The sequence below is a fragment of the Ochlerotatus camptorhynchus genome, unplaced genomic scaffold, assembly GCF_037179485.1.
Source record: "Ochlerotatus camptorhynchus isolate MF236.1 unplaced genomic scaffold, CSIRO-AGI_Acam_v1.1 ptg000503l, whole genome shotgun sequence".
Lineage (NCBI taxonomy): Eukaryota > Metazoa > Arthropoda > Insecta > Diptera > Culicidae > Ochlerotatus > Ochlerotatus camptorhynchus.
In genome coordinates, this window is record NW_027040988.1 from 4,801,198 (window position 1) to 4,826,654 (window position 25,457).

Below are 25,457 nucleotides of genomic sequence, written 5' to 3' on the forward strand. Positions count from 1 at the left end.
ATAGAATCTATGGTAAATGGGGGAATATACAATAGAACAAGGGGGTCGTTATGTATCTTAACCATCCGAAAAATCACTTTTTCCCGAACACTTGAGCCATTTACCATTAATTGTATTGTTGTTCTATTGTTGAAAACTCTTACTATATGGGCCGTATTGTACATCTATTGTAATAACAATATGTTAAAATTTCGTGTACTATATACGCACAATAAGATCGATTGTTGGCAATAGATTTGCTTGTAATTGTATTTTATTTTATGGTAGTTGTATGGTTATTTTTTCCGGGTTCCTTGACCATTGTATCTTTATTGTGGCAAATATACCTACAGACAGAAGAAGAAATTAATTCGAGCGAAACTTGCCTCGGGGAGGATATGAGACGCATATGATAAAAGGGCATTTAACTCGCATTTTAAATCCATGGTACTCCTTGTCGTCAGACTAAAATAAAGAAACATGTTACAAATTATTCTCACCATAAAATTTGTCTATGATAAAATGTTCAGCCATTATACTTACAACACGAAATTGTCTCACGAAAATAAGTACCAAGATTGTAACTGCCGTGTAAACATGCACATTGCAATTCCACCATATTTAGGCCTATTCTGCGCGGCGTGTGAGGTGAGATGACTCGCTGTCACTAGTGAAGTGAGAATTGTCATCTCGGGTGAGATGACTCTCCATTTTTGATTTGCATGGAGACTCACCTCACCCGAGGTGACAATTGTCACTTCAATAGGCCTAATTCCCCCTTATTCTGCGAGTCACGTGACTCTCTCTCACCGGTGAGGTGACAATTGTCACCTCACTGGTGACAGAGAGTCACGTGACTCGCAGAATAAGGGGGATTGACTTTTTTGCGTACCTGAAAATCACGTAAATCTAGTTTCGCGTAAATATCGAAGTCCCAAACACACAAACACAAATGCACTAAATCTGTTAACGTGAATAGCCGGTCGATTTCGCCAACATTTTTAGTGGCCATGACGTGTAATACAGATCAAAGTTACTAACGTCACGTAACATTTGAGATTTTCTAAATGTACAGATCAGTTACGTGATATTTCATTTTTAGAGTGTAGGGCCCTTCACAAATACCAGGGAAGTTCTTTCACATTCGCTTCCTCAGCGCAGAAATACTTTGAACAACGGATTCCTTTTTTTTCAGTTAAATTTATTGAATTCTCTTCAGATGTTTGTTCAAATGTCATTTCGGTAGATTTTCTTTCTGTTTGTGTGTACTCTTTGTTTGTTCAACTTATCAATTAAAGTATTTTTAGGATCTTAAAGCTTCCTCACAACAAAACAAGGGGGATGTTTTCAAGATCTTGGCAAACACGTTTTTGTAGTTTTTAACTTTTATCCGGTTTTAGGTTGGATGTTGTGGTTGGTTGGTTGATTGATTGGTAGATGTTACTCAATGGTGGTTTTCTCCAATAATAATTACGATTTTGTTTTGTTTTTCTCTCTTGAGACGAGATAGTAGCGCAAATGCTCGGGGAAAGCTAGCTCCCCGACCATCTTTACCGGCAAGGATCGCATCCCGTCCGACGCGAAGAGGTGTTAATTTATACAAAAGGTCTAAACGGGGTGGATTCTTGCGGAAAAGTTCCCTTGCAGAGAGTCGCTCGTGAGACGGGACCTCCACGTTTCAGCATCAAAACGTATCGGACCAGGTCCAGTAACGACATCGGTCTTTGCTCGGAATCGATTGGAAGGGGCAGCTACCTTTGCTAGCATTTGCACCAACTTCAGTTTCTTCTTGATTGACTGCGATCGATGAGTGATGTTGGATGGTGGTTTCATCAAATCTTTCTGTCAGTTAGTGTGTGTGTGTGTGTCGTTTTGTATCGGTGTGTGTGTCTTTTGTCTTTTGGTTTCAACATTTCTTTCTATTGCTGCCACCAGCCAACAGATGGCGGGTGGCTGATGGCAGAACATTTCACTTCAAATAGCCATTTGGACGTGGATTCCTTGGTGGTTTTGCTCTAAATCTTGATGATGGTCTTCAACGTCTTTTTTCTCTATAAGTCAGTTTAGTTTTCTTATTAAACAATCATAAATCATCACAATTTGTAATATACAGGATGTTTGTTTTTTTTTTTTCTTAACTCAACCTACGCGAAGAAAACAAAAGTATTTACGAACATTTACATTAAGAATATAGAACAGGTTTTTGTTGTTTGTGTAGGATTTTCCTTTTCTTATATACTCTCTTTCTTACCAATGATTATGAACGATTATATGTAACGAACGCGAATGTGAAATGTTGCTGTTGTTGTTTTGTAGTTCATCGTTTTTCTTCGCCTTTTGTTTAGCGTCTTTATAGTCTGCCTCAATAATACGGCATCGCGCGGGAGGAACATTCCGGTACGTAAAACAAAAAACACGTTTTCCTAAGCAAGTTTGAGCACACGAAACGCATTCCCAGATGGTAGTTCTTCTGGAGTGTGGATGGAGTTCGGTTGAGTTGATGGGAAGCGTTTCGCCCTATAGCATGTGATTTTCTATTTTCGTGATCAAGATGACATTTGTTCTTTTGTTAGTGATGGAAGCTTTTATCACAGACTCAACCTTTCGTGACTTGCGTAAACTTTTTTGTTTCATTAATTAAGATGGTCAAAAAATTTCGAGGGATAATCTCTTTCCGTTTTTTCTCTCATATGAGAGATGCCCAACGCCATCTAGGTGTCGAATTGCAAGAATTTGACAATCAGATGGCGACAGGCGTAGCCATACGAGTTTGATGTTTAAGCCACTGGAAAAGATCTTATTTGTGGATTCAAAAACCATAATTATCATTGCAGAACAACCTAAACCGAATATATATGCGTTTTCTGTTTGTAACTTGAGATAAGTGAGTTCAATGCGCAGCGGTTTACGGGTTATTTTGAAAGTCATATACGCGTGTACGGCCTCACCTCGACGTCCAATATGGGCGATATATAAATCGTGAAGTGTGGTGCACTATCTAGATTTGCGGGCTTGTTTTGTACAGTTACTCTAACCGGATAACCCATAAACGGCATTCGCTCGCATCTTGTCCCTTTATCTCCATTTTTTTGTGGGGACAAAATTTACATTTACATAAATTAAGTTTAACAATTAAATACAATATTTTACATAAATACATAGTCTTTTGTTCTAGTTCCGGAAGTTTTACTGGGGGCATCTGGTGTACGATGTTGATCGATACCACTCTCTCGCACGATTTTAGCGCTTATATTATGAGCGACTTTTATTACTTTCTGCTTTACAATGTTTTCTAAAAAAAAACTTGGTCGCTTTTCGATTTTTCGGTAAATATTGTCACTGCTGGTCTTGTTTGCAGTTGCTGTTTTTACTTTCTAAATTCCGTACCTCGAGTGGTAAAACGCTGTTGTTGTTCCTTTTCCTATCCATTGATGGTGACGAGGTTGCACGATGATGGTGGTAACAGATGATTTGACGGGTGATGTGATTACGGGTGTGTATGGACCATCTGTTTGCTGTTCGTTCTGTGTGTACTCTGTAGCAGCTTATTTCGTGTACAGGTAGATGGCGACGATCAGACCGTACAGACCCAAGACTTCAGCGAAAATGAGGATCAGAATCATACCGACGAACAGTCTGGGCTGCTGGGCAGTACCACGGACACCTGCATCACCGACGATACCGATGGCGAAACCTGCGGCCAGACCGGAGAATCCTACAGCCAGACCAGCACCGAGATGGATGAAGCCCCTGGGAAGAGTAAGCGGAACGTATTTCGAGTTAGAAGTGCTTTCAGCTGAACGAACGTTAACGTCTCTCTCGTGGTAGGTTTGTTGATCGAAGTCGGTCGCAATGTCTGTTCGGGAGTCATATGTTTGTTATTTTGCCTCTCCTCGAGATCAACTCGTTAATGAGCAGCATTTTCCAATCGTCCAACGCTTGAATATGATAGGTTTATGAGTTCCAATTGAATCGTCATGGATTGAACAGTAAACGTTGTATGTCACGAATATCATGTGTTTAATAATATGTCTTCTTAGGGTAAATATCCTGAGAATGGCATAAAATTTCCCAATTTCGTTACAATTTTCCTAGACTTTCTTCTGCATTGTTGCAGTAAATTTTTCTAATGCATTCGTCTAAAAAAAAACTAACATAAAGAGCAGCTTGTGTCTGTTCTAATAATAGTACCCAACAAACAATTTGAGTTGATTAACAGCCGAATAAGCCATTTTGTAGCTGAAGAAACTTATTTTTGCCTGAATAAGCTCTTATTCAACATTCAATGTTTGTTGGATAGCTTCGTAACAGTGATAGAACTTGCTTTGGCATTCTCACATGACGATCATGATATTTGCTAGCACTGCTTCCAACTACTCCCGGAAGTTCTCGCAATTTTCAACAGAAATTTCTTATGACTGCACGGAAATTAGTTCTAACTTGCTTAGAAAGGCTTTTACGACTTCTCCCAGAAGCTTTTTAGATATCCTCTAGAAGATTTTCCAGATTTGCCCGAACACAAATTGCTCAATTTCTCCGGAAGATTCTTCCAACTTGTCCTGAAAGTTTCTCCCGACTCCCACCAGAAGTTTCTTCCGACATTCTCTGAATTTCTTCCCAGACGTTTTCCGAAAGTTTCATCTAACTTTCACCGGAAGATTCCACCGACTTATGCTGGAAGTTCCTTCCGGCTACCCCTGGAAGTTTTTTTTTTTTTTTATTTCCTCTGCAAACTTTCTCTGAATGTTCTTTTAGACTCCTCCAGAATTTTCTTCCGCCTTTTTCAGGATGTTTCTCTCCCGAAAGGTTCTACCAGCTTCCGTCGGAAGTATCTTCCAACATGCTCAACATGTTTTTCCGACTTTTGCCTGGCTTCCCGGGCAGTTTTTTGTTTTCGACTTCTCCAGGAAGCTATCATCAGCTTGCTCTATTGTTGTAGGTAACGTGGGGCAAGTTGGGTCATCTCCATTATTCATTTATTTGTTTGTCAACATCAATCAACTCAATGAATTGAACCTGTTGATATACACAAACTAATAAATTAATAAATGTACGAACTGAACCATCTTGCCCCACCTTACCCTACATATAGAAAATTACCCATAGGAATGGCTTCCCGGTAGGTTGACTATTTTTAGTATAATTAGCATACCTTCTGCAAAGACAGCCCTTATTAATTTATATTCCGATATAAATCTTGCATACTTTCAAAATGCCATGTGGGTCTGTGTAATAAAATGATTTCATGGGTCCCTTAAGGTGATTCCTTGTACAGTCCATAAATGGCCACCACGTAGGCTATACATGCACTTCCACTTCGAATTTTCAATTACACACATCTTGAAAATTGATGCCCCATTTTACCTGAAATTGTTACTTCATATATGCTGCATAACAGCAAACGTTGAGTAACATTTCCATTGTAGTACGTATCATAGAAGCTGATATTCGTGCACTTAAAGTTTCGAAGTGGTTACGAGAATAAGGATCTCACAGCGAAAAACCTTAATGTATTCAGATTGCTCTGCAAGGGGGCACCCGAACCTGTCCAGGTGGACCAACGTGTTCCTAGATATTCAATATAACAGCCACTGATCTTGATGTTGAACTATCAGTGGATGCATTTTGGCTTTAAGGAAGATTTTGGCTACTTCCCAAGGACGTCCAGATTTGGCCAATACGACTTTGGGCGCTCAAAATGTCCGCCAATGATCAGGTTTTAAAAATCTCATGTGATTTTAGATCACGTCATATTCTGACCACTTTCCCAGTGGTATGCTATGTCTGGGTGTGGCACAATTTCCCGGATTCATCCCCGGAATTTTGATAATGTTACCGCGTTGTGTGCTATACATTTAAATTGAGCATAATACCGAATGAGTTTGAGCCGAATAGGTCACTAGGCTTAACAGGCCAGTACTACGATAGAAGCATTTTTCATGGTTCTTGAATTTGTATAACCGTCCAAAATCTTCAAAATGTACTCTTCTCGAAGATTCCAAGTGGGTTTTGACTATAATTGCAGAATTTAGCTTCCTACAATTACCCTGGAGCTCTCTTCATACACCCAGAACAAAAATGTTTAATGCACTGGTGTTGAATTTCTTCTCAATTTTCTTCAGAATACCTTTGGGTTTTTAGGTTTAGCGGCTTCCCGTTTACCACGAGGATAGTGGGTGGCAAATGTACTTGATCCTTATTTTTATTTGTATTATTAATTGTCCACTCCAGGGAGATCTCTCAAAAACTGTCCACGTCCGTCATAGTATCGTTGAGCTCCGCCAATCTTTTTTTGATTTTTCTGCTTCTAAAATCTGTATAAATCTGTACATTTTTCTCAAGATCTGCATATTTTTTTATATATTTCTATAAACAATTTCCAAGGTCTATAAAACTTTACATTTGTTCCGGAAAGAGAACGAGGTATATTTTTGCCGATTTATCATCGAAATCAACGGGTTTTTGTCACTTCCTAGGGTACTTCTGGGAAATATCCGGATGTGATCCTGGGCACTCGATTTGACTGCCATGAAGATTGTTCTGAAATTCTCATGATTTGTGGTTTTGGCCTTAGTCTGAAACTGACCACTTCCCTGGGTGAACCACTGTACCCGTAAATATACCAAGATGTAGCCAATTGAGTCCTGAACACCCGATGACTATCATTGATGTGATTTGACGGTTGTGTTACATTACACCGATTGTTAAAAGAACAAGCAGCAATCAAGGGTGAACATACTCATTTCAGCTAAAATACTTTTATTCGGAATAATAAAACCAAAAGATGATATGATGACATGTTTTACTTGTAACTTACAAGAAGAGGTTACATAGTGTAGCATACAGCATGCTATACACGTGGAGCACACATGAGCTGAATGTTATATACCTAACCCAAATCACATAACCAAATCCTTTTTAGATTATCCTTCTTCATTATCCTTCAAATTTCATGACATGAGCATTGAGTCTCATGCTGACAATATTTTCCCATAGCTCGCATTTAGAACGCTTGCAATAAATTACTGCTAAGGTAAATTTCTATCCGAAGCATAAACAATTATACCAATTGAGTCATAAACATTGTGACTCTCTTTTCCCACGCAAAGAACCAAGCCATGAGTCAACGTTGTTCGCGATGCCACATGTGTACATGAAAGTTGTGCAAGTTAGTTTAGGTTGGTTTCAAAGGGTAGTACTAGATTAAGTCTGTAGAATAAAACTAAAAGAAATGAGAAATAAACGACATTCGATGATTCGAGTTGAAACGTAAGAGTCGTTGTACATTTTATCCGAAGCCCGTCAGTCCAGGCATTACAATAGTATCTGTTTGAAACATAAAACCTGTAAATTTTGCTTTCTATGAGTCACAATCAGCGATTTGCTGATCGCTGAGTGAGTGAATGAGTGTGTGAAAAATCGCTGATTGTGACTCTCATGAAGTGAAATAAACAGGTTTAATATGTCAAACACATAATTTGCAACCTCTTTTTGTATCTTACCAATTCAAAATATGATCATAGCATCTAATCATTTCATAATTAAAAAAAAAACATTGTTTTAGCTGAAGTAAGTATTTGCAACCTTGGCAGTAATCAAAAGAAGGTAGAATTAATTCAGGATAATGTAGCACAATCGATTTGAGGCAAAAGCAGCCAAAGTCAGACAATAGCCACTTCTCAAGGACACCCGGAACATGCCCGAATGTTCCCAATGTGGTCCGCCAATGATCTTTCATCAATTGAGCAGTTCAAACGCCAAATGACGAATCGGATAAACTCAATTGTAATTGTTTGTTATGGGCAATGATTTATATTTTTCAGAGGCGTCGCGAGCCTCATTTGGTTACCTGTGCACCAAACTACGACTTCGTTACAGTTTACGACCACATATTAGTTTTTGTTTTTGTTTTTTAATTCTCCATGAAATCGAGTGACATATTCTCAATTGAAGGCCCTATCATCCTGTATAAAAAAAATTGTATGGTCCTTTTCGTGCTAACAGTAGTAGGAGGAATTGCAAAACTTAACTACCTAATTCTCGTTCTTGTCACAAGGCTAACTCTTTCGACTGAAGTGTAATAAAGAATATCCGTCAAACACTTCCGAAAACATTTGTTGATACAACACAGCATCAAAATCTAGAGAAAATTCATGAAGTCCTCTGGGTAGCAAACTTGATTATTGAATTATTAATCAACTCTTTATTCATCAGAACAACACTATCAGAATGAACCAGGGAAAGCTCATAAGTTTTGACAGGCGCACGGCGCAACCATTGGTAATTGAGAGATTTACAACTGGCAAGAGAGTGAGAGCGAGCTTTTGCGTTCTCTTTCTCTAATACTCTCTTTGCCTGCAATCAGATATCCACGTGCACAGCGAGAAATGCACACTTTAGGCACCCATACATCACAAATTTTCTTCTAATTTATACTCACACATTCAAACCGGTCTGCAAGTATGATACACGTCCAAAGCGTACCAGACTGTTGTTTCCGTGTTGCTCCCGTTTGATGCGTGATTGCTGAAAGTTTCAATTACAACTAGTGGTGCAAACCGCCATGTACTGTGGAAAATTTGTGGTATGTTTCAAGAGCTGATAGAAGGTCCGCTTGGCTTACATCAAGCATTTGACCATTCACAAACTTGCCACCCACCTCCCAAAAAAGCCTGCTTTAGTGCACTATTTAACGAATTTTGTCATGGTAGTGATATCGACATGCTTAGAAATCAATGTATTAGGAATTAGGCAGACCATCAGAACTGAATTTAATCCTTTTTGAAGCAAACCAAGGTCGAAGTTTTAATTCAACCACACTAGAAAAGAAGTATGTACAGCTATAATGTGACCATAAAATCTATAAAAATCAAAACGCATTTTTTAAAATTATTTACACCTGTGTCGTGCACAGGTTGCACATGTGGACGCGACGCCACTGATATTTTTACTAAAATTCGACCATTTGGGATATTATAACATTTTTAAAAGGGCGTCTTTGCAATTTTTCTGATCGAAATGAACTCTGAATAAAAGTTGAGGGAAAAATAATGTATTTCTGGGAAAATATGCAAAAAAATGTTTTTAGTAATTTCAAGTAAGAATTCCACAAAAAGTTAAAAACCAAAATATATCAAAATGACCCTGTCCGATTTTTGAATAAATAAAAACAAAAAAAAAAAACTCATGAAACTTTTCAAAGTTTTAAATTATGAACATCTAATTTATATTCAAGAAAACAATGTTTGAGACATGTAACAAAAAATACTCAAAAAGGCGTACTAACAAAAAGTTCAAAAATTAGACCAAAGGTTTCAAAGTGTCCATGGTTTTGAATATTCCAAAAATTTGCCTTTTGCATAAGCTTTTTTTTTTTTGTTTAAAAAATCGAACAAGGAAATTTTGAGATATTTGGCTTGGTGTTTACTTAAAATAAATTAAACATATTTTTCACATATTTTTTATGAGTATTTTGAAGATTGGTACTCAATTAGCTGGCGATTATAAGACAAATTTGCGGCAACACTTTGAATATCAGTGGTCCCTTTATGATGTCAATATAATTTGCGCACTGACATTGATATTATAACCGTATGAACTGATACCAACATCAGGTGGCTAGTGAAATTAAATATTTTGTAGGTATTGATATTGATATTTTGCAGCACTGACCATAAGAAGTCGGATAACAAATCCGCGAAAATCGCGAAATCTGTCGTTGTCGTAGCAACCCTGAATTGGCTCAAACATAACAGGATTATATTGGATTGTCCTCTAGCATTTCGCTTCAGAGTTTTTTTCAGAACTCTTCTAAAATAAATTTGAGATTCTCTCGGAGAGTCCTTCGAAAATTTCTTTATAATAATCAATTTTTGTAGAACGATAAAAAAATCATGAAATTTGTCCTTCGATTCTTTATTATTATTATTATTTATCTTTATTAGGGAGGCTTTCAGCCTTGGCCTGGTTCGCCTCCAACCTTCGATTCTTTTTTAATTTCAAACTACATTGAACTCTCTACAACTCGATATTGAAGTTCGTCGGTGCTTGAACTATGGACGATTGAATTTCAGAGTGGGACAAACTGACTTAATGTTGTTTTCATATTTTTCATGATCAAAGTCCGTAGTTTTATAAAAAAAATGAATTTCTGTCTGTCTGTCTCGGAAACTACTGAACCGATCGGCGTGAACATTTGTATGCAGGGGTTTTCGGGGCGGGAAAGGTTCTTATGATGGTTCGAGACCCCCCCCCCCCTCTGTAAAGGGGCAGGGGCTCCCACTCAAATGAAACAAAAAAATATGGCATGCTTTTTTGAATCGGTGCATAAACTCGAGCTAATATTGAATCCCGAGCAAGGCCGGGCATACCAAGCCAGTATAATATAAAAGTACCGTAAAACGGGCGAATAGAAATAGTGGGGCGAAAAGAAACAAAGCTTTAAAAATATTACTACTATTCTATGATTATTTTGAAAAAAACATCCTACAACATTTTTCCCAGTTACTTAGCTACTGAAAGAGTTCCGCCAAACTATTGTTGGGTTGGCAGCCCTGCTGTCATTTTTCTAGAAATTTCATAAAATGGTGCTTCGAGTGAGTAGTATTTGCTAGTGCGCAAAAACTTCACCTGTGAAAGTCACTTTTTGTTCAATTCGAACTTGTTCACGTACTGTTACAGTAGCAGTTATATTATTCTACAGTGAAACATTCGAACATCAACAGGTATTTATCGTGGTCCAGATTCACACTTTGACGGGGCGAATAGAAACAATGGCGCCGATAATTGAAGTCATTCGTTTTATGCAATCGACACCAACATAGTGCTCCCTTATTTCTAGGAAAACAATGGTTAGAAACTACAAACCAAAAGGTACAAAATCGTACAAAAAAGCAGACCCACAAACTTTGAAGCAGGCCAATGAGGATGTTGCTAACAAAAAAATGTCGTTGCGCCAAGGGGGCAGTGCAGTACGGCACCAGCTATTTTGTGATTTATCGGTATCCAAAAAAAGGAAATGCCATCAAACGTGCCTTACTGAATCTGACGAAGGTTTGTTAGTCCAAAGGCTTAATCTTTGCTCTGGATGGGGTTATCCTGTTGATACTTGGATGTTACGCCGCATTGTTAAAGAGTATTTGGATAGAACGAGAAAGAAAATTTCAACCCTCAAGGGAAATCTGCCAGGACCTGGTCCTGATGTTTATTCTTATTTGAAAAGGCATAAGAAGGAGTTGTCATACAGGATGTGCCAGAATATTAAGAGGAACCGGTCTGCTGTGTCTCACAAAATCATCAACGACTACTTCAACAGGTTATGTAAGGAACTCCTAGATGTACCACCTTCTAATATTGTAAACTATGATGAAACGAACTTGTGCGAAGACCCGGGAAAAAAGGAAGGTTATAACTAGACGTGGGTGCAAATATCTGGAACGGGTAATGAACAGTACAAAAGCGTCTGTATCGGTGATGTTTAGTGCTGCAGGAGATGGTACCATATTACAACCGTATTTTGTTTATAAAGCTGTTCATTTGTATGACTCATGGACTGAATGTGGACCAGAGCACGTTAGATACAACCGATCGAATTCGGGTTGGTTCGAAAGTTCCTCTTTCGAAAAATGATTGTCTACAATTGCAATTCCCTTTTTGTAAAAACAAACTGGAAAAAGAGTTTTAATTGAAGATAATCTTGCTTCGCATTTGACGTTACAGGTTATTGAGTTGTGCTCCAATAACGACATCAGTTTGATTTTTCTCCCAGCCAACTCAACTCACTTAACACAACCGTTAGATATGGGAATTTTTCGTCCTCTCAAGACTGCTTGGCGTAATATTCTCGAAAATTGGAAACTTTCCCAAGATAAACAAGAAGCATCTCTACCAAAAGACAAATTTCCAAGGCTTCAAGGTTCAAGCACCAAACAATGTTCGATAGAACACCCGTGTTGCGGATGTTACCCACAGTGCCAACTCCAGAAGACGGTAAAAATCTTGACGAAAGAAAAAAGGGACTACCTGTGCAAAGCGTTACTGGGAGCTCAAATATCGTCCCTGAAGATTCTGAACCGTCAGAGATGATCGACGAAACGCCGACTCCGGATAATGATAGAACATATCCTTCTGTAAAGATTACAGTCAAGAAAAATTGATTCCAAATCCTACTTTTTATTATTAACTTGTTATTATTTCATCATGTTATCAATAAATCTTGTTCGTCTTGTTCGTTTTCTTTGAAATAATATTGATTTTCGTCATTAAAAGTAGAAACATAAAATTTACAGGGAAGTGTTTCTATTCGCCCCATTGAGGGGGCGAAACATCCAACATTTTATCCAATAACATATGGATTAAGCCGTTGTATTTTAACAGAAGCACAGCAACAATAGAGGAGGACGGCACCCATACTTTATATCAATTGAATTGATTTTAGAACCTAACGTATTTTTATACACCTTAAAATGTGTTGGAACGTGTTTCTATTCGCCACATTTTACGGTAACTGCCAATATGATTGTTATCTTAAAATTCATTGACGGAAATCTTCATGGGACTGATATCCGATTATAGGTAGTATACTTATTCAAACTGAGCACAGAACCAAAGTACTTTAACCGAAAAATGGACATTACTTCTACCAACCGAGACCAGTTGATTGACAATTTCGGTGTCTTGAATCCCGCTGTACCCCGGAATCCAAATTAACATAATTTGGTTTTTTAATACGCTAGAAGCCACCTGAATAATGAGGCAGTATTCTATAATAGAACTTAAACGCAGTGAGAAATCAATTAATTCAGATCTTTTTTTTTTATTTAAAAATCGATATTTTACCGTGTCAACTTTGACATTAATTGCTCCCAAATGACGTGTTTCGATAAACTTCAATCTGTCGTCCCATTCGGAATGGTTCAAATCTCTTGTTCACAACTAAATTTTCCCCAGCAGTTAATTAACATATGCACGAATGTCACGCACATTTTTATCCAATACTCATCGTGCCATATCCCAATCCATGGGTGCAAAAGACGATACGATACATAATAAAAGAAATCGTATAGGTACATTGTGGGAGATCCTCAGAATTGGAGTAGGGCTGTTTTGCGCATACTCCTCTCTCAAATTGTACGATTGCAACTTTCGAACCGTCCTCCCTCAGTCGATGAATGAAGGAAAGACGGATGCCGCCACTAACACTAGGAGCGTTCGCTATTATGTAGAAAATCGTCGACAGCCTCATTTGTTTATCGTTGATCGTCCGTCGTATGTCTGTCATAGGGCAGTCAGCCAGCCGTCCGTCTGACGGTCGACGACAACGACGCCGCACATGGCAGTTCGGTTAGTCATTTAACATGAGAATAGAGGGATAGTTACTTGTATAGCGAGTATTTCACTGGAGTATCCAGCGAACCGGCGATAAGTACAGCAACGACCAGACCGTAGATGGCAATGATACCAGCCATGACAACGGGGATGATGGACTTCATGATCAACTCAGGTCTCATCACTGACATGGCGGCGATACCTGTTCCGGATTTCGCCGTGCCATAGGCGGCTCCGAGGGCTAGAATGGAGAAATAGAAAGAACATAGTGGATTAGTCACCGTTGTTCGTTTGTAGACTGATACTAGAAAAAAACATTATTGCAACGTCGACAGATTCGTCATTCAGTCACTCACAACCTTCTATATACGATTTTAGCACGTATATTGCCACAAACGTTCATACACACAGACACACGCAAGGCTTCGAAATAAAAGACGAATCAGAGATAGACCATTATCATCACATGCAGCAATTCGATTCAGTGTGAACATCGTTTCTTACTCGTCGTGATAAAATTTGAGTGGCATATATTGCTCTTCAATTGCTTCTTTGTCCGTCCAATCACACACACACGAAGTGTTGTCTCAAAATGGTTCAAGTTCGATCATTTGAACTAATGGATCGTTGTCAACCGTACTGGGTCAACTTTCCGCAAACCTGACCAGGTGACTCAAACCGAACACACTGAAAGTTGTTATCTCATTCATTTATACCTTAACCACATGATCATAGCTGTGATGTAAATCACAAGTTCGCTAATTTTCTTTTCATATAGCCCCCCACACGCTACGCCAACTTTCGGTCCCATGGCAAAGACGAAATACAAAACAATAGACCCCCTCCCCCCCTCCCTCCCCTTAAACCGGAGGTTGAATATCAATTAATCAAGATTCGGGTGTTGTGGTCGTAAACGATTTCCATTCCCCTGAAGTAGTTACTCTGATGGAGGAGTTTAGCACCTGCCCGGTCAGTCATTCAGTACGTAGTCGCTCACATGATACCATGACTATCGAGAAGCAGGCAAATGATAAATCTCGCTCCCGTGGTTGGTGATAAAGTTGTTGCTGCGTTTGCTTTGGCGTGACTAGGCGCGCGCACACACATATTGGAAGAGGTAGCCACGTGAATTTACTTAAGTATTAGTTTACTTGCTTTTCGCATTATCGCATTACCGTAATTAAAGCAATCAAGTACAAGCTTTACGAGGAACTACCGACTCTTGACATTCAAAACACAGTTCAGAAAGATTCCTGAGTTATATTGTTATGGAATATGTCGGGATTGTAAAGGGGAAATTGCGTTTTTGAAGAAAGTGCTGAACAAGTTGCATGCAAGCCTAATTTATCGAAAACATTAATACAATTTTAATCAAAATCAATTTAGGGGGTTAGAAGGAAAGGGGTGTAAGTGACTTTGATCGATTCTCTTCATCGACTTCCTCTTACGTTAATAATTTAGCTGCAAACACATTCCTTGATTCGTGTGCCATTCTGGATGCTAGATGAGAACCTCCTTTGTCAAACTATGAGGCAGAAATAGCGCAAAATCTGTTTATAAAGCTGTGGCTATCAAAAGAGAAAGTCGATGAAGAAAATCGATCGAAGTCACTTGCACCCCTTTCTTTCTAACAACCTCAATTGTATTTTATATATAAGAAGGTACATTTTACTGGCTATTAGTCAACTCTCCACAACACGATATTTTCTATAACTGGATGGATTCAACGGACCCTTAAAGGCCAAGCGCAATGACAGCGGAAGCGGAACGGCAGCGGCAGCGGAAAAACCCGATCTGAGTAAGCCTACTTGTCGGATTGAAAACTAGTTAGAACCAAATCGACATCGGTTAGGCTTCTTGATGTCATTTGTGACAACTGTCAAACTTTCCGTTTCCGTTCCGCTTCCGTCCACATTGCGTTTGGGCCTTTAGTTTTTACATGTTTAGCGCTTGCTCTTAGGGATGTCATTACCGGGTATGTTTTCTGAAAACCAGTTTTTCGGTAATGGCAATTTTAAGATAAAACCAATAAAAACCGGTAATGAACAAAATTTATCACAAATGGAAAATGCTACTAGGTAGCCTTGCACAAAAAAGATACAAATGCTAGATATGTGCCTGGGTATTCTAGCTTTACGTTGAAAAGCTAGAAACGATTAGAGTCCCGAGAAAAGTCGGTTAACAAAATGAAAACAAATAGATATTAATGTTTGCGGTTCATCTACCGTTGAACTAACATAAAGGTTTAATTGTTTTGTTGAACACATTATTCAGTATTTTTGACTATATGTCTTGTATTACGAACTGTAACAGACTAAAGTGGTAATTTTTATACGATAGATGAGGAGATGAAAGTATAGAGTTGATAGTTCCGTTATAGTACGGCAGTGCGAAATTTGTTTATAGAAAGTAGAAAGCGAACAAAGGACAATTTTGAGGAAGGTACGAATCGGGTAGAGCATCCCCTTTACCAAGCTCATCCGTTAACGAGAGATGGTGAGGGGTGTTTCCCCTTGCCACCACTGGCAATAGGGATGATCGCCGATTTGCTCATGTACATCCGATGTGCGGAAACAGTTCTATCGATTGTTTCACACTCAAGTCCGCCATCTGACGTACACAACTACCAGATTCGTACTTTGCTCAAAATTGTCCTCTGCTCGCTTTCTACTTTGTATGTACAATTTTCACACTGCCGTACTATAACAGAGCTATCAACTCTATAATTTAATCGTATGTCGTTATATCGTATAAAATCTCCACTTTAAGTTTGATATTTGACGTTAACATCGCCGACTATGTAAATCGTTAAATTCACGCTGAAGTAATAACACATGATTAGTTAAAGTAGATTATATTCAATTTATTATTGATTCTTCTAGGAACTCCCTGAAGGCTCCTTCCACAAATCCATTTTAAATTTTTTTTGAATTCTCCTTAGAATTTCCATGCAATTAACCTCAAACATTTCTGCTTAGAATAATCTTGGACTTCTCCCTGCATTCAATTCGTATTGTCCTTAGAAATCCCATAGTATTTCCTCAGAATTCTCAAAACAAAAATCTATTACAGAATAACTTTGAAACCCTTCTCAGAATTCCTTTGAGATTGAACCCTCAAAATTCAATTCCATTGGACTTCTTCTCGGAATTTATTTCGAACTCTTTAGAATTCTTTTGGAACTATCTTCAGCAGGGCTCTACATTTACGAAGCTCTAAAATGAACTCGTGTTTTTTTTTTCTCTCATACATACGGTTTCGACGCTTCATTTCTATAACGCCTAGCTAGACTATCAGCAAGAAACGAAAATAAAAAAGCAGGACGCTTAGAAGGAAAGGCTGGCTGTGGAACTTCTCGTCGTTGCTTTGCTCATCGCTTTCAATGTAACTAACGACGATTTTCTAGTTAAACGAACCTCATTATGGCTTTCAATCCCCTTTCACGAACACTCTATCACCGCTCTTTCAATTTGTTTAAAATGCGTTATGTCATTTTTTTTAGATAAATATATGGATGGTAGATAAATTAAAAATATTAATAAATTAAAATTAAAAATTAAAAATTTTCACGTGAGAAATGCTTTAAATGTGTTATTTCATTTTCCGTCATATACGTCATGAAACCTCTCTTGATGTGTTTCATGAAAGAGAAAACTATCAAAGTCGAGCGCTCTTTCGCTCATCCGTTTCACCGAAGCTTGAAAGGAAGACCAATGGAGCGACGGGAGAAAGAGAGACAAGCGATTGAACATTTGTTTGTGCACGCCGACTGAGGTTCTAGAATGTTGCGAAGCTGTTTGACTTTAACAGAAAAAGAAAGCCAGCAGTCTCTTCGTCGCATCGATTTGGTTGATTGAAGCTGATATTGTGACGCCCTGATCTTCAGAAATCACCCCAGAATTCTTTTAGAACTATCCGCAGAGACCATCTTTGAAGTTCACGGGATTTTCATGGCATTTTTATCAGCGCTCCCTTAAGCAAAATTTCAGAACTAATTTTGAATTCTTATTAGAATTGGACCTAGAATCCTCATAGAATTCTTCTCAGAACTCTCGTTAAAATGCACTCTCAATTCTATTGGAATTATTTCCAAAAATTGTTTCGGAGCTGAATTTTGCGTCTCTAACAATTTAAACAATAATAAAAAACGACGATCGTATGTGTTAAGCCAAGTTTAACTATATAGGTAAACCTGGCTTAAGATTTAAGCGGAGATGAAGAAACCGGTCTTGGTATCATCCATAGAATCCTTTAAAGTTCTCTTAAAATTTACTTAGGATTTTTAAACTTCTTAATCATCCTTGAAAAACTTTAGAAAATCTATCACAGACAAATACCTTTGGAAAGTTTCCAAGGTTTACAATTTATTTTCTGGGAAAAGAGGTTATTTTCCCCGATTTTTAATAGAAATTGAAAGCATTTCCCAGTTTTTCTGGTGTTGTAAAGTTTTGCGGTTTACTGGTCACTCTAGTTAAAATTTTAAATTTTTTAACATTTATGTATATTTTGTTATAACTACTGTAGATTTTCTTAGTGCCAAGTACTCAATCTAAATATGTTGTTGATATTTTTAAAATTTCACTCGTTTTAGTAGTGAAAAAGTGACTTTAATGAGTATTTTTAGGAAAATAGTGACTTTTTAGTGACTGGCTTCATAATAGTGACCAATTCACTAAAAAGTGACCTGCTACCAGCCCTGAACTGGTCAAAAACAGGAGTATGCCCCAATGAGTGGGGAGAAGAGCCCGCCCTCTATTCACGAAATGTTAATGGCTGAATAAACTGCTATGCAGATAATCCCACCAAATATTTTTGCTAGACTTTCAACAGTTCAGACGGTGCTAGGCCTGTTATTTTATAAAAAAATATTATGATCGTTAGATATCAACTTTACTCCCATCTGTAACACTGCGGCAGAAAACCGAAGACAGTTAACCCGGTGAAGGTCAGGAAGGTGATGAGTCTGTTCAAGCGTCGGTCGAATCTATCGATCCGCGATGCGGCGAAGAAGGCGGATGTTTCCATCTGGTTTTGTACAAAAAAAAGGATGAAATGTGCCGGCATCCACGTCTACAAGGTCCGGAAGGCACCGAATCGGAATGACAAACAAAACACGATGGCCAAAATCCACACCAGGAAGCTGTACCAGGAGTGGCTGACGAAACAGAGGTGCGATGAACGAAGGCGGACAAAAGTCACTTGCCGGAGCAGGTTGGCCGTTCCTGAGGAGTTAAGGAAGAAGAAGGTGGACATATTCACCAAAAAGTTATTGGTTTGGCAGTCCATCTGTGGGTGCGGTAAGATGATCCAGCCGTACATCACGACGGATACCATCAACGGGCAAATCTACCTGAACGAGTGCCTCCAGAAGCACCTCCTATCCTTCCTGCGGACTCACGGAGGCGAGACACTGCTTTGGTCGGATTTGACATCCTGCCACTACGCGCGGTCGTCAACCCACCGAACTCGCCGGAACTTCACCGTATTGAGAAGCTTTGGGCCATCATGAAGGCCAGACTTCGTAGAACACCTAAGGTGTTGGAGAACGAGCTGGATTTCAAGAAACAGTGGGTAAAAGTATAAAAAAATACGGCCCCACCATTGTCCAAAACCTTATAAGTGGTGTCAAGGGCAAGGTGCGGATATTTGGTTATGAAACGAAGATCCAATAAACATTCCCTGAAAGTTTGAAGAAAGTCCGACCTAAAATGATTTTTGTTTGTCTCACTTTTTTCGAGTACAGTCTTTAGAAGAAGCTCGGGAACACCTTCCAATAGAAGAAGCTCATGGAAAACCAGCCAAAGGAAAATGAAATAAACTTCCTGGAGAAAACGAAAGATACTTCCTGGAGACGCTGGAAGAATCTTCCTGAGGTAGTTTGGAAGAAATAGGGTGGCCACTGGATTGAGGAATTCCAATTCCTTAGTTGAAGATACTAAGGTTCAAGTAATAGACTTAAAGTGGTAATTTAATTTTATACGATAGATTTGATAGTTCCGTTAGAGTACGGCAGTGTGAAAATTGTATATACAGAGTAGAAAGCGAGCAAGGACAACTTTGAGGAAAGTACGAATCGGGTTGATCATCCCTCTTCACCATACTCCCCAGTTGGAAAGGGATGGTGAGGGGTATCCCCCCGCCACCACTGACAAAAAGAGTTGATCACCGATTTGCTCATGTACCTACGATGTGTTCGGAACAGTTCTATCGATAACCGAATTTTAGATAAAATCCAAATAAATAATGGGGAGAGTAGTTTAAAGGGTATCCCGAGAGGATACTTTAAGAATGCTAAATTTTAAGGGAATTTCTTGAAAAAAAATCAGAGAATTCCCAAATACTTATTTTAGATGTCCAAGACAGTTCTGTGATAAATTCCAAAGAATTTCCTAGTAAGATCATTTTAAAGGAGAATTATTCAGAATACTAGGATAATTGTAGATTAAATTCTAAGACGAAAGAGGTAATGTCTAAGGTTGTTATGGGCAAAAACTTCAAGTGAATGCCAGAAGGAATTCTCAAATTATTCAGGAGAATACTAAAAGCAATTCTGAAAACATCTTGGGGTGATTCTAAAAAAAATCCATAGATACCCATGAAGAATTATATCTTACATAAATCTTGAAATTATCTTGGTAATTCAAACATTGAAAATTTGTCCCTCGGACAAAGAAATTTGTATTTTTTTTTCATTCTGAGGCTTCGAACAGCTGTAAAGAATTCATACTAAAAAACGGCCCCGGTTTAACAAAACACTTCAACAGAGAAAGCCTGACTCGCACGGCACGAGTCGGACCTCATTATATGTAAGTCTGATTGGTAAACCACCTTAGCACCGAAAGAGTTATAAAACGCTGAAATGTCTGAAATTAAGGACTTCTGTTTATATCCCAAACTAAGGAAAATAAGTCGATAAGTATTTCACCTCTGAAAAGTACAAGTCAGTTTACATATAAAGATAGAGTTAAAGTACAGTCGAATTTCGCTCGTTGGGCTATCTTAGGGGTGGGCTACGTTTTAGTTGGGCTCCCGTTAGTTGAGCTGTAGCCCACCTAAATCGAAGTCAAACGTCATTTCTGACAGTGCTGATTCCTTTTCGAGGGGGCTCATGGATGAACAATTGGGTTCTTTAAGGGTATTGAGGTAAATGCATATTCGTAATCTGCATTAAAAATGGAACCCAAACCCAAAATTTCATAAATTTTGGTACACTGGAACTATTTTAAATAAGTACGATTACATTTGCAAAAATCACCTTATTCGCGCCCCTCGGTGTCACTTTGTATGGGAGCGAGCTGTCAGTTTGTCAGTTTAGTGTCAAACAGTGATGATATTATTTTGCTTTAAATCTTGATTTAAAAATCGAGATGAAAGTGTGTGGGTTCGAAAAAAATATCACTGTGCTCAGAAAACGAAGCTCTTTCAGATGATATATAAAAACGGACATATTTTTCAAAATTAAAGAACCCAATTTGGATCGTTGCTCAAGGATTGTGACAATAATGACAATAATCAATCGGTGTATCCTTCAACCAATTTTTAGCTTGACAGCTCAGCCCAACTAACGAAAGCCTTTCACTAAGTGGGCTATGGGTTTAGGTTTAGCCCAACGAGCGAAAGTTGACTGTACATACATAAAACAGAGGAAAAAAGTACGAACAGAATTCGATCAAAATATAAACAAACATATTTTGAGATTAAAATCTAGTCCCCAGTTATTTCCAGGTTCTCCCGGTGGAGTGGCCACCTTGAAGAAACTTCTGAACTAAGTCAGAAGCTTCTTCCGGCCGAAGCCAGAGAGTTTTCGGGACAGTCCAAAGAAACATCTAGGAGAAGTCCGGAAGAAAAAGATTTCTGGAGGATGTCGAAAGAAATTTCCGGTGTAAATCGGTAGAACCTTCACATACTTGTCCACTTCTTTTAGTAAGTTACAAGTACTTAAAAATATCATAGCATCGAATCTCGTGAAAAAAAATATAGTGTAGTGAGTGGAAGCAACAAGTTTATTTCAGGAACGATTTTATTCATGCAAATAGAAGAATACCAGTAATAGGATGCAATATACATTAATAGATGCATATCTAAGGTAGCTTGTTTTAGAACAGTCTCGCAACATTCTGTGGATTTGATACACCACGCGGTCACTCGGTTTATTTTTCCAAACGGGTCTTTAACAAAGTTCCTTTACGCGGCCTTTACTTTTCGAAATAAACAACCTCGTCTAATGAAAGACCGCATTGTTATTCCCCATGAGGATAGAGAAAACTGGGAGCGAAAGCACCAGGTGTCGTTTGGTTAAAGCGCCTTGAAGTAGGGGTATAGACGGGGCAAGATGGTCACCCTATTTTTAGTCCTCTGTTCGGGACATAACACCACTGCGACCAGTAATTTGATCTACTGTAGTATATCCCGTGTCCTTAGTTTAGTGCATGTCGTATTACTCTATCACTATTGAGAATTATGAAATATTCGATTTTTTTTACAGTTTGTCATTCTTGAATTTATCGCAAGGATCCGACTCTAATTGAAAGGTCCCGCTATTTATACCCTTCAGAGTGTTGAAACACCCTCCAAAGGCGCGCCTCTTTGTCAGTCAAAATTGGATTCGTTAGCAACAAAATTAAGGAATGACATCGATAATGACCATGCATCAGAACCCTAGTCTTAACCACTTCAAACTAGGGAACAACGAATAGAAGATTAAGAATCACATAGACATCGAAGACTAACTAACTAACTCATTTTTCCTTGTTTCAAGATCATCCTCGGTCCAAGCAACCCGAGGACTTACCACTATTAACTAGGCATAAAAAGTAACAAGGACTAAAATGTGTTCCTTTGACTACTGAAAAATCCAATTCCCCTAGTTTGAAGTAGTCAGGACTAGGAATCGGTGGTAGATCTTACATCCCGTAACGTACCACGAAAAGGTGATCTACCCGCGTTACGGGGCATGACCATTTTAAGGTTGACATCGTTTATATATAGAATAATTGCAATTAATACAGTCAATTATTATCTACCCTAGATTTTTCATGTCTGTTCTAGCACCTACGCATTGATACAATTAAATGATTTTGATTTTTTTTAAATAAATTTAAAAAAAACTAACTTTCTAACACCATTCTCAGACACCCAGGGGCAAGATGAGCATTATTTTTATGATACGAAATCGTTCATTTTATCAAAATGTGATTTCAGATTCGGATTCAGCGACCCAAAATTAAGTAAAATAAGTAATTCCACCGAACGTTTCAAAAGTATTATTTTAAACTACTCACTGAAACACTACATAAATGATCACATGAAAAATGATTGTTGGGAAACGAAAATTGAACGGTGTACGGTAAGTATGGATATTTTTCTTTACAGCAACCAGCGCGTGATTGTTTCATAATGTAAAACCGAACATCACATGTTCATGGATCTACCAAAGAATCGCTGTCGTTTGTTTGATAAATCAAACGCAACTTGGACAAAATGAAATAAATATACAACTGGGAAAAAAAAACCACTTGTATGCATAGAAAATCGTTGACTATAGAAATATCGACCTGTTGAACCCAATGCTTAGGGAATAGAGCGTTTTTTACTCTGATCAGCTGATTTCTCAACTCATGAATGAACCTCCTGTCAAGTAGGCTCCCTGGCTGTGAGAAGCAACATCAATATCAACCAATTCTGTCAGCCAAACCGACTCCTGTCATTTCGTAAAATAATGGACTATACCGCATGGTTCCGACCTTCGGTCCATAGTTCCAAGCAACGAAATCCAAAAGGCTCTGATTTTTTGTGCAGTTTGCATAACTACTGGCCACTCTGGTCTTGTGGTCTGTCACATGAACACAGATTATGTTCATACCACACGCTGGCTATCCATCTCGTACGCACACCAGCGCAATCACACGGCGGCGGCATGCGGCAGTGGCGGTTCGGACGACGATACCACATAGGTAACTCACCTAATCATTATTTTACACAAGGAGACCTTCCTCGATAAGAAAATGTACATGCACTTACCCTACCCATCATACCTATAGTTAACTCTTGGTAAGTCGGTAGAAGTGGGGGAGAGAAACAGCCGCGCCAGCCAACTGAAGGCGAATGACAATTAAGTAATGACGTCACATGACTAGTAGTTTTTTTGCTCCAATACAGCTTCGCAGCTTTGCATCGGATCACACTATGCAAGTGAGTCAAATTCAAAGAATTTCAATCGTCATAAAATCTTTTAGGAAATTTCAATGCCATTTGGAGATTGTCAACCGAAGCATTAGAAAATTTGCCAAGGAATAATGTAAATAGCCAAACGGGAAGATCTGTTCCCACCATGGGAGGGCAGGAAAATCGATATTGTTCTCTTGGATAAAAACTCCCACTTTTCAACTCTCGACAACACGAGAGAAAAGCTGCGGGAAGATGAAAAAGATGTGTGTGGGAGCATCCAAAATCGATATCAAAAGGAGAGCATTAAAAAGATCCCTTTTAGAAGACGCCCTAATGAACTAGTTTTGAGGAACTATTCGAAATATTCCAACTATCGTCATGATGCAAAAAAATCAAACATGCTTAAACTTTCAACTGGTCACGAGACCAGAAAAATATTCATCATAAATACATAAACACTTTAGTCAATGGAAAACCCCCACATGAAGGGTCCCGTGACCGGAAGATCGTTGCATGTGACAACCGTTTCGCCGATCATTTGGTTCAAACGAATTTCCGCGGGTACATCTCCCAGCTCTAGCATCCCGTCGTAGTAATCCTTGGCGGTCAGCGGTTCCTTAGCAATATCCAGTCCTTGGCCCCAAAATCAATAATAATCAACAACGGGAGGCGCTCTTCGATTTACTGATTCCCATTCGCTCGAACACACAACTACACTCATACATTCTACACATTTTCGTGTCATTCCTCGGGCAGTATTCCACGCATACCACTGAACACGGGGAACCTAATGTAAGTGGAAAAGTAGGCGAACAGACATGGGAAACACAGAAAATTTCACTTTTTTCCTCTTCAAAATGGACCTATCCCATCGATCTCATACGACGAAAGGTGCACCATCCATTTTTGAAACTTGTTTTCACAAACACACCCCAGAAGACATGACACATGACCAGGAACAGGTTGTAACCTTGTTCTGCTCGTCATCACCGAAAAATAAAGAAAAGTAGGCTTACCGCTGAAAATGATAGCAGAAGCTGCTCCCATGACTCCGAAGAAGGGTCCGTAGACGGGGTTTTCCTCTGGTAGGGCCATCTTTGATTTGTTGGTTGTTGGGTGATTCCTGGTTTTTTCTAAGATGAGTGCTGTTCGTCCCGCTGGAACTTGGGCTTGATGTGATTCCTCTTGAAGGCTGCTAGTCTCTGGTACTACACCAAGGAGAGCGAGAGGTCTCGGAGAAAGATGACTTACTCGACACACTCACTGTACAAAACTGAATGAACCTACGACTGGACAGGCTGGCAGAGTCTAGCAAATATGGCCTACTGAATAATCTTGGCGGTTTCGATGTGTGAATGCGCTGCTGCGATGTGCTTCGACGTTCGAATTCGTTCGACTTCTCCGAACTGAATTTGCCGTAATCGTAGTAAACGGTTTCTGTAGTATTGCGATGCTTGCGTGTACGGATAGGCCACTATTGCGATGTGTAGGTGCATTTTACACGAATGTGGTCACATGATCAGTTGGGCAAACTGTTCGTAGAAGATAGAAGGCGTTCGCTGATTGGATGGAATTACTGTGAATGCTTCACAGAAAAAGAGGGCAAGAAAATTGCTACTAGGCGAAAAGAGAACAAACTAGCGATGGTGGTGAGTTGAGGCATACACACGGTTATCATACACACACTTCGTCGGTTTCAATAAAGGCAAGTATTCGTTTGTTTTCAACAGGTATCGAAATTTTCCCCAAAAGAAGAACAATGTAAACTAGTTGAAAAACGAAAAAATAAATCAACCAATCAATCAAAGATGAAGAGCCCTTCCAGTTGAAATTTTAGATTAAATGTAAAAATCATAATTAATTGAAATAAAACGTAATTTTACTACTGCTAAATAGGAACAGTTTCAAAGGGAAGCAAATTACGGATGAAAACAATTCACCAATACAATTGCATCTAAACTTGGTTTATTTCCGGCAATGTGAAT

At 38.8% G+C, this 25,457-nt stretch overlaps 1 protein-coding gene across 1 annotated transcript; it reads right to left on the reverse strand.

Moving 5' to 3' along the window:
- Positions 1 to 1,250: 1,250 nt before the first annotated feature.
- Vha16-1 (Vacuolar H[+] ATPase 16kD subunit 1) lies at positions 1,251 to 24,795 on the reverse strand. The gene is made up of 3 exons (XM_065235824.1): positions 24,489 to 24,795; positions 13,357 to 13,546; positions 1,251 to 3,729 (listed from the first exon to the last, which is right to left on the reverse strand). The coding sequence occupies exons 1-3, from the start codon at positions 24,565 to 24,567 to the stop codon at positions 3,525 to 3,527; spliced, it is 474 nt and encodes a 157-aa protein (XP_065091896.1). The 5' UTR covers positions 24,568 to 24,795; the 3' UTR covers positions 1,251 to 3,524.
- Positions 24,796 to 25,457: the final 662 nt, after the last annotated feature.